Raw genomic sequence first — 14,286 nt, 5'->3', positions numbered from 1 at the left:
AATGGTGGACGGTTGTATCTGTGGCTGATGCTGAGTCGGTTGTATTGATTTTTCACTTTTAGTGGAAGAGGTTTTATTTTCCTCTTATTTTATTTGATAAAATAGAAACAGACTTTACTTTAGCTACACATTTTTTTACAATACAACTTACAAACCCATGAGGCATTTTATGCCTTTTCTCAGATTTCCCTTTTTATTTCATTTTAAAATCGAGTGAAAATGAGTAGGTGGGTGCAACTTAGGTCATTGCAAACGTTCCAGAGTGCATGTTGGTAAAGAGCGTACTATCTGTTTGAATGTAGACATTGGCCAATCCATTTGAAGTCACCTGCTGATATTGGTGAGATTGATTTAAAGGCGCAGTGTGTAGGATTTAGTGGCATCTAGTGGTGAGGTTGCAGATTGCAATCAACTGAATACCGCCCAGGACTCTACAGCAGCCCTAAATTCCGAGAACTTTTCTGGTTTAGGTTTAACTAAACCGTTATTGTTTCAAATCTAAATTCCATTATTGTTTCAAATCTATATTCAGAAAATGTATTTTGTTAGAACGAACCGGTGGTGACCGATAAAGTTAACCCAAACAAAATCAACAACGATAAATAACCAACCGACAATAAACCGATCAGCAATTCCACTCATAAGACTTTCCTGATAAAACAGGAAAAAAACAAGGACATCAATAGCAGCGCACTACAAAGCCTAACAAAGGGTCGGTCAAGTCACGCTGCAGATCACGATGGGGTTGACGTTTGCCCCGTTGTGGTCGTGTCCCGGACACACCGCCAGGTGCAGCGGGTGCGTGAAGCTTCCGGCGCAGAAGCAGAACAGCGGGGTCATGTCGTCAGCCCCCAAGAACGTCACCATGCCCGCCGGGAAACTGCACAGTATCCCGATGTGCCGGAAGCGCCGCGTGACCGGAAGCTGGTGGGGGACGCCGCCGTGCCAGGCCGTGTACTCGCCGTCGAAGAACTCCACGCACCAGGACTCCTTGCCCCGCCCCAGCCAGCAGTCCTCGGAGTTGCCCTTGCGGGCGATGGTGGGGTAGGTGAGGCCCAGCTCCCAGTAGGTCTTCCCAGTCACGTCCACCTCCCAGTAATGGCGGCCGTCGCTGAAGCCCTGCAGGCTGATGGCGTTGAGGGTGCTGTCGAAACGCCCCGGGAGGTCGGCCACTTCCTGCCAGGCCTGCGTGTAGGTGGCGCGGTCGCCCCCGGGCGAGATGAGGAGTTTGGGGTGGGCCGTCTCCGGGTCCAGGGACACCTGGCTGGAATCTGAGGGACGATAACAACACCTATAATAGCATACCAGAATAGCATTTCTCGTCACAACTTGCCCATCCAAAGACGGAATTAGCACATACTTCAATGGTTTCCAGCTCATCCCGCTAGCATACCAAACACACTGTGTGGCATCATGGGTACCTACCATGTCTAAAAGGAACTACTCAGCATTGAACAGAACAAAAATTAACCAAACATGTTGGCCACAACTATAGTACCCATACTCATACTATACTATACGTACACGGATTAACTGGGTTATTGTTCAACAATATGTAGCAAAGTGATCACCCAATTGTCGGTGTTGGACTTACAGGCCTTGATGAGTTGCTTGGTGATTGGCGTCTGAGATCGGATGAGTTGGAACATGCGGTCGGTCAGGCTGAGGATCTGGTCTGCCATGGCCTCATCCAGGCTAACGCTGCTGGGGTCTGTGCTGTTGAGAAGGTGGCTGATCCTGAGGGAGATGGATGTCAACAAAGAGGGTGAAGAAGCTGGGCCAGTTCTGCAGGATGGAGGACGAACCATGCGATTGGCTACTACAACGTACCTTTTCACGATCTCTGTTTCCTGCTGTGGAGGGTAAGACAGACAAGAGGCAGTCAGGACAAAAGTCAGGACGAAATTGGAGAATACATGTATGGATGTATTCCTGAATTGTGGATGAACATAAAAATGTTGTCACCATCTCCTCGGTGGGCATGTCCTCCTGGGCCATTTGGGCAGTGGTCCTGGCCAGGTCCTGCTCTATCTCCTGGATGAGAGAGCAGTTGCTCTCCATGAGTCCGTCCAGGGCGTAGACGGCCGCTCGCTCCTGCACATCAAGGAAGGCCAGCGTGAGCCTCAGGTCCTCCTCCAGAACCTTCTGGAGCTCCTCATACTTCCTGATGATGCTCTCCTTTATGGCCAGAGACCTCCTCTGAGGCAAGTACAAGTCATCCACCACTGGGGTCAGGTACATGGGATCGCTTCATCCGGTACACAGAACTTAACATCTTACAGTGTACACAACCAAAGAGGGATAGTATTGGAACAGTCTGGAAGGTCTTACTGTGATATTTGACTGGCGCGTGGCCAGATTCTTCAGTCTGTGTTTGACTGCGTCTCTTTGTCGTGTTAGGCACTCCCGACGTCTTTCTAGCGTCTCCTGCAGAGAGGGTTTTCAGAGACATTTAACGTGATTCTAGTTAAATCTATAGAGTACATGAGGCTAGAAGCGCTAGGACAATGACATAGATTCTTAGCCTTTTTTTCCACTGCCTTACCTTCTGGAAGGGAAAATCTATGTGAGGTATAGTATGAGTAGTTGTGGCCAGCATGTCTGGTTCATTTATGTTCTGTTCCAATGCTGAGTAGTTCATTTTAGACATGGTAGTTACTCATAATGTAACACGATGTGTTTGCTATGCTAACGGGATGAGCTTGAAACCATTCAAGTATGCTAATGCAGTCTTTGGATGGGAAGTTCTTATGAGAAAGTCTATTCTGGTATGCTATTATAATGATGTCATTATATGCATTCAATATCTTAAAAAAAACACCTACTAGTCAGTATTGAGAAGTTTAGCAAATATTGAATCGGTAAATTTGATTTAAGGAGCTACATGTAACAAATGCACTGTACTAAACAAATGACCATAATATGTCATCAGAGATTAAAGAACCATGCCAAGTCGAAATACTGGCATCTCCGACCACAATGAAACAGGCAGTATGTTCTCCTGTGAAATGTTGTTCTGGTTGGTAACGTTTGCTTTTGTTTTGGCCTGTGAGTCACTTTTCCCCATCCCCCGGGGTTGGCACATGTGAAACAAACTGACCCACAAACACAGCGGGCTGCAGCCAAGGCAAGCAAGCAAACAAACAGGATCCACTGCTGCTGTACTAGATTCTACCCAACCCTAACAACCGATGGAGACGGCTCAGGGCTCCGAAGGATTTCAAGGCAGATGCCGCATGAGCTGGTTTATTTATTGTTCATTGCAAACAATAAATAAATTGCAAATGTATGCATTAGCTAATGAATTTACAGTGCTGGATTTGTCGTCGCTTGTCATTGTCATACGATGTAAGTGCACTCGTCTTAAAATATTATGTTGCTCTCGGCTTGCCTGAGCTCGATTTGGCGGTGTCCTAAACCTGGCAAAACGCGTGAACTTCAGGCCAGAGTGGGAGGGGCCAGCCAGAGACAACACCCTTTAATAATGTGGAGCAGGAAATGCAATACCCTTTTTAAACGCTCTGTGTCAATGTCACATATCGCACCTTTAAATTGACTTGGAACATGTGGTCATTCAAGTAACAATTAGCTTATAATGATCATGCAAATGTCGCAATCCAATGTGTAATGGAAACTTGAGAGAATTGTTTCCCTGCTGCATCACCTGCAGTCAGGCATTCAGTGCTTACCGCCTCCCTGGTAGCATTTACCAACCTTATAATAATGTATTTACATTACTAATACTTGTTTATTTGGCTGTTCATTGTTGACTTGTATCTCTAGAACTGGAAAAAGATTTTTTAAATCCGATTCAGTCTATTTCTAATTAGAAAATTAACAAAGCTGAGACAGAGTTATTAATAATGGATAATAACATATTAGTACGCCCTGAAGTGAAGCAGGTAAGAAGACATTTTCCACACAAACGTCAGTGTTTGACTTAATCATGGAGAAATAAAATAATGAATGAAAAATGTACTTTATTCAATCAGTGCTCGGACCACAAGTCCAATCACAGGCCCTGGCTTTCGTTGTTTGTTATAAACTAATTAAATTACCAGGATATGTCCATACAGTTGATTTATTTTAAGTATGAATTGTACAATTTTTTACAGTCTACATATTTACAACATAATTATTGTTTTCTTGTCCATTCATTGAAAAGCTCCCCTGGGATATTTAGAAGATGATTCTGTGTCAAAGATGAATCTTTCCATCAAAAATATCGGCACAAATCCACTCATATAGCCACGAATCCTGTGAATTATGTGGGGTTGTGCGAGTGTGAATCTTCCAGGTCTGGTGCCATCTCAGAAACTCAATGTTATCCCCCTTACCTTAGTTTAAGGATGTTGTGGTCATGGATAAAACCCAAAGCATCAAACCAGAGAAAATAATTCAGGCAGAGGATGCTTTCGGTACAGCTGCGGACCATGTGGATTAAGGTGATTTCAAGCTTTATTGGCTTAGATTTCAATACAACAAATGGCAGTGTGAGTTTTATTTATAAAACAGCAATTTCAAATACAGTTGCTCCTTACATTTGGGTATTCTTTTTTAAAATCTAGTTTAGATTACGTTTGATACGGGACTGTAATACCTCGATAGTGCACTATCCTCCCAGTACAACTGAACAGGGAAAGGATCTGGCCATGTTTTATGAAAGCCTGAGAAGAGACAAGAGATTTTAGATGTGTTTTTCGTCAGGGGTCAGAATAGCATGGCATGTACATAGTTGACTGGGGATAGAACAGTGTCCATGAGTAAGTCAGCCTTTGTGGTATTGTAACCAGTAAATGAGTGAGTAGACGAGCTGGCCAGTGGCTTCTTCATCTGAAGACTCACCGAGCCCTACTACTCACTATCACCAGCAGGCGGTACTGGGATGGGGGTGCCTTTAGATCGGGTGAGGAGGTTAAAGTGACCCAGTACTACAGCCCATCGCATGGACATAATGGTGGCCATGAAATTCTACAATGCTTACAATGTTCTACAGGAATCAACAGCAACAAAGAGTAGGAACAAACAAGCAAGAGAACCAAAAATAAAAGTAAAGCATTTCCATTCAAAGCAAAGCGCGAAGAAAAATAAGCGCAAAATATCAAATTTATAATAATAATACAATAACATGACCCCCATTTTCATTCATTTTCATTCTTTGATTTTTCAATTTACTTCTCATCTGACGGCACCTGAATCAACCAATCAGCTCTCAGTCCCCATTTTGAAGCCTCAGGAAAAAAAAGGATCAATTTCTCTGCTTCCTTGATTATGCCAGACATAACCCCCCCAAAAAAACAAAGAATGGCCGAAAACAAACAAAACGAAGCGAAGGAAATGAAGAAAGACAAAAAGCCCTACACCTAGAGTACAGTTGGTGGCGTGTCCATCTCTGAATGAGCGTACAGAGTGTGCGCATGCTGTCCTGACCGCTAGAAGAGTTTGGCCTTCTTTTTCATGTCGTTGCGTTTCCACAGAGGAAGCATGTCAAACTCCTGGATCTCCATTCCAAAGATGTCAAAGAACGTATCAGGAGCTAAGTGGCGCTAAAATTGAGAAGAGAGGTCGAGAAAAAATAAAAAAGGGGGAACAAAACAAAAGAAGGGAGGGGGAGGAGAAGGGGGGAGGGAAGGGGAAGGGGAGGGGGGATGGTGGTTAGCGAGAAAAGCAACAAAAGCGAGGGAGGATGTGTCACAGAAAAAAATAATAAACAACAAGAAGCAATGGATTTTGCACATTCCTTCTTCTATGTTAGTCAAATGTATTTCTGGTATGCGGCATGTTATTTATACACAAAAGCACATCAAATCCAGTATCAATTGTGGAACGGGGGGGGGGGGGGGGGGGGGGGGGGGGGGAGAGGAAGTTTGATACCTCCAGTCTGGTTCTGTCCACCTCCCTGGGCAGTTTAGCTCTCCCTCTACTGGTTATCATGAGCATTTCATAGGGGTACACCTTCAGGAGGAAGACATTGAGTCAGTACGCCACACCGAGCCTGGGAGGAAGTCACTTTAGAAACCAGTGAAGTTCTACTGAGACACAAACGTCACACTACTGCTGTACACTGCTGTTATCATTAGTGAGAGGAGAATAAGGGGGCAAGGGTTGGGGGGGGGGACAGTGTGTGTGTGAGAGAGAGTTAGAGGGTCAAAGGTCGAAAGGGGTGTTAAGTGAGAGGGGTGTTAATAAGTGCTGCATTGGTGTGCATATTATTTAGGCGCAAAAAAAAGCTGCAGTAGATCAAGGAAGAGAAAAGGCAAAGTGTCACATAACGTTGTCCAATCAGTTTGACCTAACAGTGTGGTGGACGACTTAAAAAGGGACTGATTCACTCTGCCTGGTGTTGGTGAATAGTGTCCTGCTAATCAGAGGCTATCAGAGCCAGAAGAAGACCTTTATTTCCCTCTAAGCAAGAGCGCCGTGGTGTTGTGGGGGTGGTCAGTGTATATTTGAAATGCTCGATAATAAACCAACTCTTGGGTATCTGCGCAACTCATATCTACTGATGACGGCCTCATTATATACCGGAGGAGGTATATAGTAAACAATGTAAGTTGTTTGGATGGCAGACGTGTCTGGGTGCTGTGGGGGGGGGGGGGGGGGGGAGGGGGGGTGCTGCTGTGTGCTGAGTAGGGCGTCCAGCCCCCCTGGGGGTCCAAGCTGAGTGGATGATCATGGAAAAGCCGCATGCAGAGCGCTACAAGGTGACGGCTCCCCAGGGGACATGCTTGACCAGGAGGCGGATTGTATAGAGAGAGACCGCTCAGGGAAGTCCCTCCTGTTTAGACCCTAGATCTCCCACATAGATCCTCTCTCCCCGAGATGGAGTTTCAATATTTTTATTATTTTTTTACTAAATCTCATGTCAGATCTCATCTCATGGCACAACCTCTTTGAGTTTTTTTTTTTAACATTGCATTGTTTGGGATATACTGTATATTTGCAGATTTGTGCATCGCTCTTTGTTCTTGATTATCTCATGCCTTCTTGTATTGTCGCTGTAGTAAGGGGGATGTTGCGTACATAACAGGTAACCGCGGGTTGTCTTACACGCGGACGCATTGGTTTTGGTATTGATCACATGTCAACGTTCAATTACAGGCTTTTTCATCAACACAGAAACGATGAGGGGATACTTGCTTTTGGTTCCAACATATTGGGCATTGATACTCCCCTGTCCATCCTTGCAAGGGCGGCACGACCATCCTTAATGTGCTAAAGAATAGAACATACACACATGTAATAGAGTGGAAGGGGACTCCATGAATGGCATCAATAGTTCTACACCAAATAAACCCGGGCACTACGACGTCTACTGGATGGAACAAGTCATCGATCGGGGTTCATCCGAAAGTAGTGACATGACTGTAAGATGGGCAGTGGTTTGATTTTTTATCTCTCTTCAAATCATGTTTTTTATTTTTGGTTCTTCGCTGAATATCTGCCAGGGCTTTTCTACAAGGTTCCCCTTCTAGATCACATGGTCAAATGACACACAGAACTCAGAACGTACAGACATCTACGGACCAGGAGCCCATGTTCACCTGCGTACGGGGCACAGAGTGCAGCACAGTGCAGTGTGCCTGCAAAACGCTGCACTGCACTCCCCATGTAGTGACTACTCATCCCCCACCGGCGCAAGCGTCTAGCGGTAGTGGCCGAGGTGCAGTTGGAAAGGGGTGTGGGGGGTGGGGGGGTTAGGGAGAGGGGGCGGGGCGAGGTGTCTCTAGCGCGCCACAAGCAAGCACACAGTAGGCTACGATGCTAGGTGAGAAGCATGCCAGGTGAGAAAGCAGATGGAAGGACATACCTGAAACTCTGCGGGACAAAATGGGACAGAAAATGAGACTCACGGTTAATGGTTGTCCTGATACAAAATGTCCATCGTCCACCTAGCAGGTTTCTATCTCTCACAGTACCGCTCGCACTATAGAGGTGATGCCATTTTGCCTGTCAAACCTCGCCCGTGTGGAATATTTGTTTTTGTTAAAAATGGCTTATTTCTTTCATAGCTGAGGATGGAGTGACTTTTAACCACTTTCCATCCAATGGGAGAAAGGGTTGTTTGGTTAAGGTCGCAGGCTGAAAAACTAAACATTCCTGGTTGTGCAATATAATCGTCTGATCAATTGTAATTGAAAAAGCTTTCATGACACATTTAATTTGTTACTTAGACCATTGTTTTGTTATTTTTTGGATGACAATTCAGAAATGTTGACTACTTTGGCAAGATTTTATGAAAGTGCATGAGTTAAAGCGAAACAATGCATGCTTTTGACCAAATACATTTACCGAGGCAAAGCAAGAAACAGTAATTGTAATCATCTCATTAATATAAATGACAACTGAATAGGTTTTACAGGGGACTAAAAACACAAGGACCGGGTAAAAGCTTTCAGTTTGAGGTTCATGCGACTCTTTTAAATTCAATGCTTGCTATCTCGTTCATCATGCAAACAAATATTTTGCACCGAGTTCTGTTTTCTGCCACATTATACATATGCTGTATATATTACATAATACCAATGTACAGTACAATTATATACAATACATTGGTCATAGAAATAAGCAATGGGGGTATTTTTTTGCAAAGCAAACCATGGTAACATACGTGTTGATACATCAAGAACCACGTACACTCAAGTCATTTTTGTGAACTGTGTCGGTGACGGGTCAGTTAGTCGGAGACTACCATTGGATCGCTGTAGATATGGGTCGGAAGAGCAGCACGGCGATCAGTTTTTGGTCAGTCGACCAAAAGCCTTATGACATTTCTTTCTTTATTATTATTTTTTTTACATAAATCCTCATCAAGATGTCCCGACGCCTACCGTGACGTTGTTTGACAGGCAAGATGGCACAACACAACATTAAGGTCAACAAATCAACAAAACCACGTGACTGGAAACAAATAAACATCCTCTACATCCAGGGGTGCTCGCTGTCACACCGCGACTGATTCATCATCGCACACTGACATGAGTCCATTCAGTCTTCAGACCGCCCATAGCCAACAGCCATAGCCAACGTTATCCCGAGAAAGCAAGAGTGTCTCTATTTCAGCGGCTCTCACCTCTTCCTCCTCCACACATGTCGCCGTAGCTGTTGTACTGAGTGAAGTCTGTTGACTGGGGCTGCAGAGATGGAGATAGACAGACCATTAGATGAATGGGGCATTGAGTGACTTGCAATGAGATACGATTTGGCGTTGTTGCAAGGATGGTAAGATGTCTGAGGTGTCTGGTGTTGAAGAGCTCACCCGATGCAGGCCGTTCCTTCCGTACCCAGGGAGAGAGTTCGTTTTTGAGGGAGAGGTTGGCTCTGAAAGATTCAAATGTCCGACTTACATTTGGATTTGTGCCTTTGAAATCTTAACCAAGTTTTACGCAACACAACACAACACAACACACATGTTCACAACCTGGTTAAGAACTGACATATCATAATAAATAGCATGCTGTCTAGACCGCTATTAAAACATACAGCCTTCATTTTATTAGCACCTTCTCTGCTTCACATTGAGTGGCCACCCAGCAGAATATATAACAGGTCCTCATCAGTAGTGTGATCACTAGTTTCATCAGTAGTTTGATCTCTAGTTTGATCACTAGTTTCATCTCTGATTTCATCACTAGTTTGATCTCAGGTTTGATCTCTAGTACGATCACTAGTTTGATCTCTAGGTTGATCTCTAGTCTGATCACATGTTAGATCTCTAGTTTGATCTCTAGTTTAATCCCTAGTCTGATCTCTAGTCTGATCACTAGTACGATCTCTGGTACGATCACTAGTTTGATCTCTAGGGTGATCTCTAGTCTGATCACTTGTTAGATCTCTAGTTTGATCTCTAGTTTCATCACTAGTCTGATCCCTAGTCTGATCACTAGTACGGTCTCTGGTACGATCACTAGTCTGATCACAAGTCGGATCTCAGGTACGATCACTAGGGGAGGAGTGTTTACCGGCTTCACAGTTGGACGGCTTGGGGTCATAGCGCTGGGCCGAGACGCTGCGTGAGTGGCGCTCCCGGCTCTGCTCCTTCTCCTTCTCCTCCTTCAGGATCAGTTTCCCCAGACCCGACTGGATCTGTGTGACACACATACACACACACATACATAAACTATCACTATTGTTTTAAAACAAAAAACGAATTGTTTGTATTAGGTGTGTGTGTGTGTGTGTGTGTGTGTGTGTGTGTGTGTGTGTGTGTGGTGTGTGTGTGTGTGTGTGTGTGTGTGTGTGTGTGTGTGTGTGTGTGTGTGTGTGTGTGTGTGTGTGTGTGTGTGTGTGTGTGCGTGTGTGTACGCGTGCTTTAGCGTGTATGTGTGTGTGTGTGTGTCAGACCTTGGTGAGGTGCTCTTCTTGTAGCAGTTTTCTTTTCAAGACCTCCTCCTCATCCTCCTCTCTTGACCTCCTCCTTCCCTCTCCTCCTGACCCTGAAAGTCCCAGTAACACACACACACACACACACACACACACACACACACACACACACACACACACACACACACACACACACACACACACACACACACACACACACACACACACACACATTCAGAGGACACCCTGCTGTGCTGCCTAGTCGGCAGGAATTACGAGAGCAGAGAGTCCCATTTGCTATTGTTTTGGTTTCTACAGAATAGTTTTATATAAAAAAGCTTATTTTTCTTTTACACTATTATCAAAACCGCACTCCCTTTGAATCAAGGTTGGGGGTTTTACAGTTCTTATCCAAAGCATTTGTGAAATGGCATCAAAGCCACCAAACCATACTGCCAATGTACATGAAATGCACCCGTCATAAAAACTGGAATCGACATTCAATCGCAATGAAACACCCGATAGTTGCTGCATTCACGTTGCACAACGACTACTGCAGGGAGAATGCACCAGTGCAGTAATAGTGTGTAACAGGGTGCTGAGAGAACACAAATGTGAGACAGAGGTGACCAGACAAGACAACAGACAACAAGAGGGGACCGTTGATCTACCTGGATCAGGCGGACACCATCAAGCTAGGTGCTGCGCAAATAGGATTTGCAGATCGTTAATGTGTAATACACAAAACAACGGAACGATGCAAGACAGACAGACAAAAGGTCAGTTTGAAGTCAGTCTCAGTTATCTCTGTCCGAGTCATTTGTGGCAGTATTGAGTATACGTAAGGTATACAGAGTATGCGCCGGTAGCAGGAATGAGAGAGCGCTTGTGATAGGTGAACAGCAAAGACGTTATCGCCGGAGCATCAGGCATGGAGGAACGGGGCAACGAAGCAACTGAACTGAAAACTACACCTAAGCAGGCAAAAGGTCAAGGCAGAAAGGCAAAGCTATATCAAGTAAAGACTGTGTTAAAAACCACTGTGGGGAATGCAAGTAAACAAAAAAGTGACCAAGGAAAGGGCCTTAAGCTATGGTACGAAGAATAGCGTGCCATATAAGGGGGGCAGGCTGGGGGCGTGGTGAAGGGGTGGTTAAGGGGATGTGGGTATGGTTAAAGGGATGTGGGAGTGGTGAATGAGCGATTTGGTGTGGTTAAGGGGTGGTGGATGTGGTTGAGGGTTGGTGGGATCAGTTAATGGGTGGTGGGAGTGGTTTTGGGCTAGTGGGTGTGGAGTAGTTGGGAATGGTTAACGGGTGGTGGCAGTGGTCAAGGGGTGGTTGGAGTAGTGGAGGGGTTGTTGGGAGTGGTAAATTGGTTGGAGGTGTTAAGAGTAGGTTGGAATGGTTAAGGGGGAGTGGTTAAGGGGTGATGGGTGTGGTTAAGGAATGATTAGTGATGGGTGTAGTTAAGGGGCTTGGACGTGGTTAGGGGGTGATGAGTGTGGTTAATGGGTGGTGGCAGTGGTTAAGGTATAGAGGGAGTGGTTAAGGGAAGGTGGGGAGTGTTTAGAGGTGGTGGCGGTGGGTTGGGGAAGGTGGGAGTGGCTAATGGGTTGTGGGCGTGGTTAAGGGGTTGTGGGTGTGGTCAAAGGGTGCGAGCATGCCCATCGGGAGCCTACTGTACCTAACGCAGCCAGAGAGTAGGGCCTCAGGTCGCCCCCCCCGCCCTGCGGGCTGTCGTCCCGACAAGGGGCGTGGGCGGCGGGGAAGGTAGCGGACCTGATGATGTCATCAGCGCACTTGCTGGGGGGCGCTAGTGCAGGTGTGTCTAGGTCGGTAACCATGGTAACTGATCTACCCATCTTGGGCTCGGGGTCTCAAGGTAAAGGTAAAGAATACAGTTATCATCCTCGTTCGTGTGTGAGTGTGAGTGTGTGTGTGTGTGTGTGTGTGACAGGCTGAGCGCGGGGGGTGCGTGATTCTGAGTGGGGAACAGGAATCCGTCCCCGACAGCGCGTCGCTGACGACCAATCATAACAAGCCGGTCAGCGCGGGGAATCCAGCCTTTAAATCGTTCTTCTGACAACAAGCTCAAGAGAAGTGAGCTCACTCAGTCATTCCTGCACAGATTGCATTTAAAATGAGCCATTGAAATGACAACACAACTGCCTGACAACTCATTGTTGTCCTCTAAGATACTCATGGAAACAATAAGGATGGTCTGTGTGTGATCATTTACTTGACTTGATCGGCAGAAGTAAAGCACATTTTTCTTGTTTATTTTCTGACAAGATTATTTCTGGTTTATTTTATCAATGTTTTTTGATGGATGGATTACATTAAGTATCTTGATCTGAAACCAAGTGCAATGGGAAGTCTGCTACAAAACGCCTTCAGTCAGTTCGTAAACTGTAGTTTATTTATACTACTATGATATTGCTCTTTGTCATTAAAATAACTAATATAAAGACAAAGAAACAGAGACGGTTTGAAGACTGGATGTCTGGCTGAGACCTGACATGTTTCGTTTGGCGTAGCGACGTTAACAGAATGGTTTGCGTGTCGTTTGGTGTGTGGTGTGCTGCAGTACACAACGAGATGGGAGAGAGACTTCAAACAGTGTTCATACAGTGAGACAAGGAGGGGGCGGTTAAACAGACAAAGAGAAACACACTCCTGGTCACACTAAGTGTCCCTTTGAAACGCTGTCTCTGTCCTCCTGTGACTCTAGGAGCCGCTGAAACAAACAGGATGAGAAAAACCAAGAAGAGTGAAAACTAAAAGTACCGTGTTTTTTGTAGATTGGCGGCTTTCGGTAGATGTTGCTTCCTTGATCTAAAAACAAACCGAATTCAGACAAAATGATACAAAAGAAATGAACATAAAGTCGGGTACACAGGAAAGCATTAGCATATCAGTGCTAGACATGGAGGATAACTGGGGCACAGGGTTAAACGTTGAAGCCATGACGAAGATGATGATGATGACGATGATTTAAGGGGGGGGGGGAAGCCGGATAGATTCTCAGAAAACAAAAAGGATTCCGCATTCCCTCGACCGAGTGGATGCAGAGAACTAGGCCCATATGCACATGGTCACCAAACAACATACATTTGAGAATGTACAGAATTCAGTCTTGAATTCTCCTGAATTCATTCGCTCGAAATTAGTAATAGTTTGATATTGTGGTCGTAGATTTAAGACTGTGTACTCATCATCATATATGTTCTTACATTCCGTCTGCATAGGGGCGTCTTGTCAATCCGTAGTGTCAGGCTAAGATGCTATGATGCTAAGATGCTAAGATGCTAAGATGCTAAGCAGTGCCATGGCCACGTTCCTACCTGAGTCCTACCTGATGCTTGTCACCAGGTAGGTAGAGCAGCATCTTCAACGCTGTATGTTGGAGAATTATACTGAATACACATTTGGGTTTTTGTGACGCGGAGCCCGGGAATAGTGTTTAGCTTCTTGGCATGTCACGTTACACGTTACACGTCACCAAAGTAATCAAGAACGGCTAACGGTAGGTTTAAAAGGTTTGCGTATTGAAAGATCTTTAAAAAAAATAGCACCCGCAACGAATAAGTAGTTCCAAAATGTGTTTCAAGTTATTTATATAATAAAAGTAAGGAGAGGAGATGCAAAAGACTAAAAGGTTGGATTAAATAATACAGGGATATAAAGGGAGGAGGACGATGAAAGCAAGAGAAAGGGAAATTAAGATTTAAGAAGAGAGAAAGAAGAAGGAAATAGAGATAAAGTTAATTTTAGGTGTCTGCATTTCATTTGTTGATAATAAATTCAAAATATCCCCCAGATAACATTTAACTTAACTCAAGCTATGAAAACATATCACCTAAATCACATGGAAACTGCAGACTTAAAATTAAGTAGGAATATTATCAGAGAGAAAGAGAGAGAAAGAGGGGGAGATAGGTTGAGGGACCACAGACAGAGC

The 14,286-nt window shown here is 44.9% G+C and overlaps 2 protein-coding genes across 2 annotated transcripts; both read right to left on the bottom strand.

Annotated features, from left to right (window-relative positions):
- Window positions 1-75: 75 nt before the first annotated feature.
- Window positions 76-5,546, bottom strand: LOC130404600 (probable E3 ubiquitin-protein ligase TRIML1). Its single transcript, XM_056609417.1, has 4 exons — window positions 1,966-5,546; window positions 1,831-1,853; window positions 1,595-1,737; window positions 76-1,271 (listed from the first exon to the last, which is right to left on the bottom strand). The coding sequence occupies exons 1-4, from the start codon at window positions 2,239-2,241 to the stop codon at window positions 718-720; spliced, it is 996 nt and encodes a 331-aa protein (XP_056465392.1). The 5' UTR covers window positions 2,242-5,546; the 3' UTR covers window positions 76-717.
- A 2,210-nt stretch (window positions 5,547-7,756) lies between these two features.
- LOC130404937 (actin-binding LIM protein 1-like) lies at window positions 7,757-13,931 on the bottom strand. Its single transcript, XM_056609886.1, has 7 exons — window positions 13,113-13,931; window positions 12,010-12,201; window positions 10,345-10,436; window positions 9,963-10,086; window positions 9,260-9,321; window positions 9,074-9,134; window positions 7,757-7,818 (listed from the first exon to the last, which is right to left on the bottom strand). The coding sequence occupies exons 2-7, from the start codon at window positions 12,185-12,187 to the stop codon at window positions 7,757-7,759; spliced, it is 579 nt and encodes a 192-aa protein (XP_056465861.1). The 5' UTR covers window positions 12,188-12,201; window positions 13,113-13,931.
- Window positions 13,932-14,286: the final 355 nt, after the last annotated feature.

This window comes from Gadus chalcogrammus, chromosome 15 (assembly GCF_026213295.1).
Source record: "Gadus chalcogrammus isolate NIFS_2021 chromosome 15, NIFS_Gcha_1.0, whole genome shotgun sequence".
Classification (NCBI taxonomy): domain Eukaryota; kingdom Metazoa; phylum Chordata; class Actinopteri; order Gadiformes; family Gadidae; genus Gadus; species Gadus chalcogrammus.
Note: the sequence above shows the minus strand (reverse complement) of the source record. Positions and strands in the feature narration are given on the sequence as shown.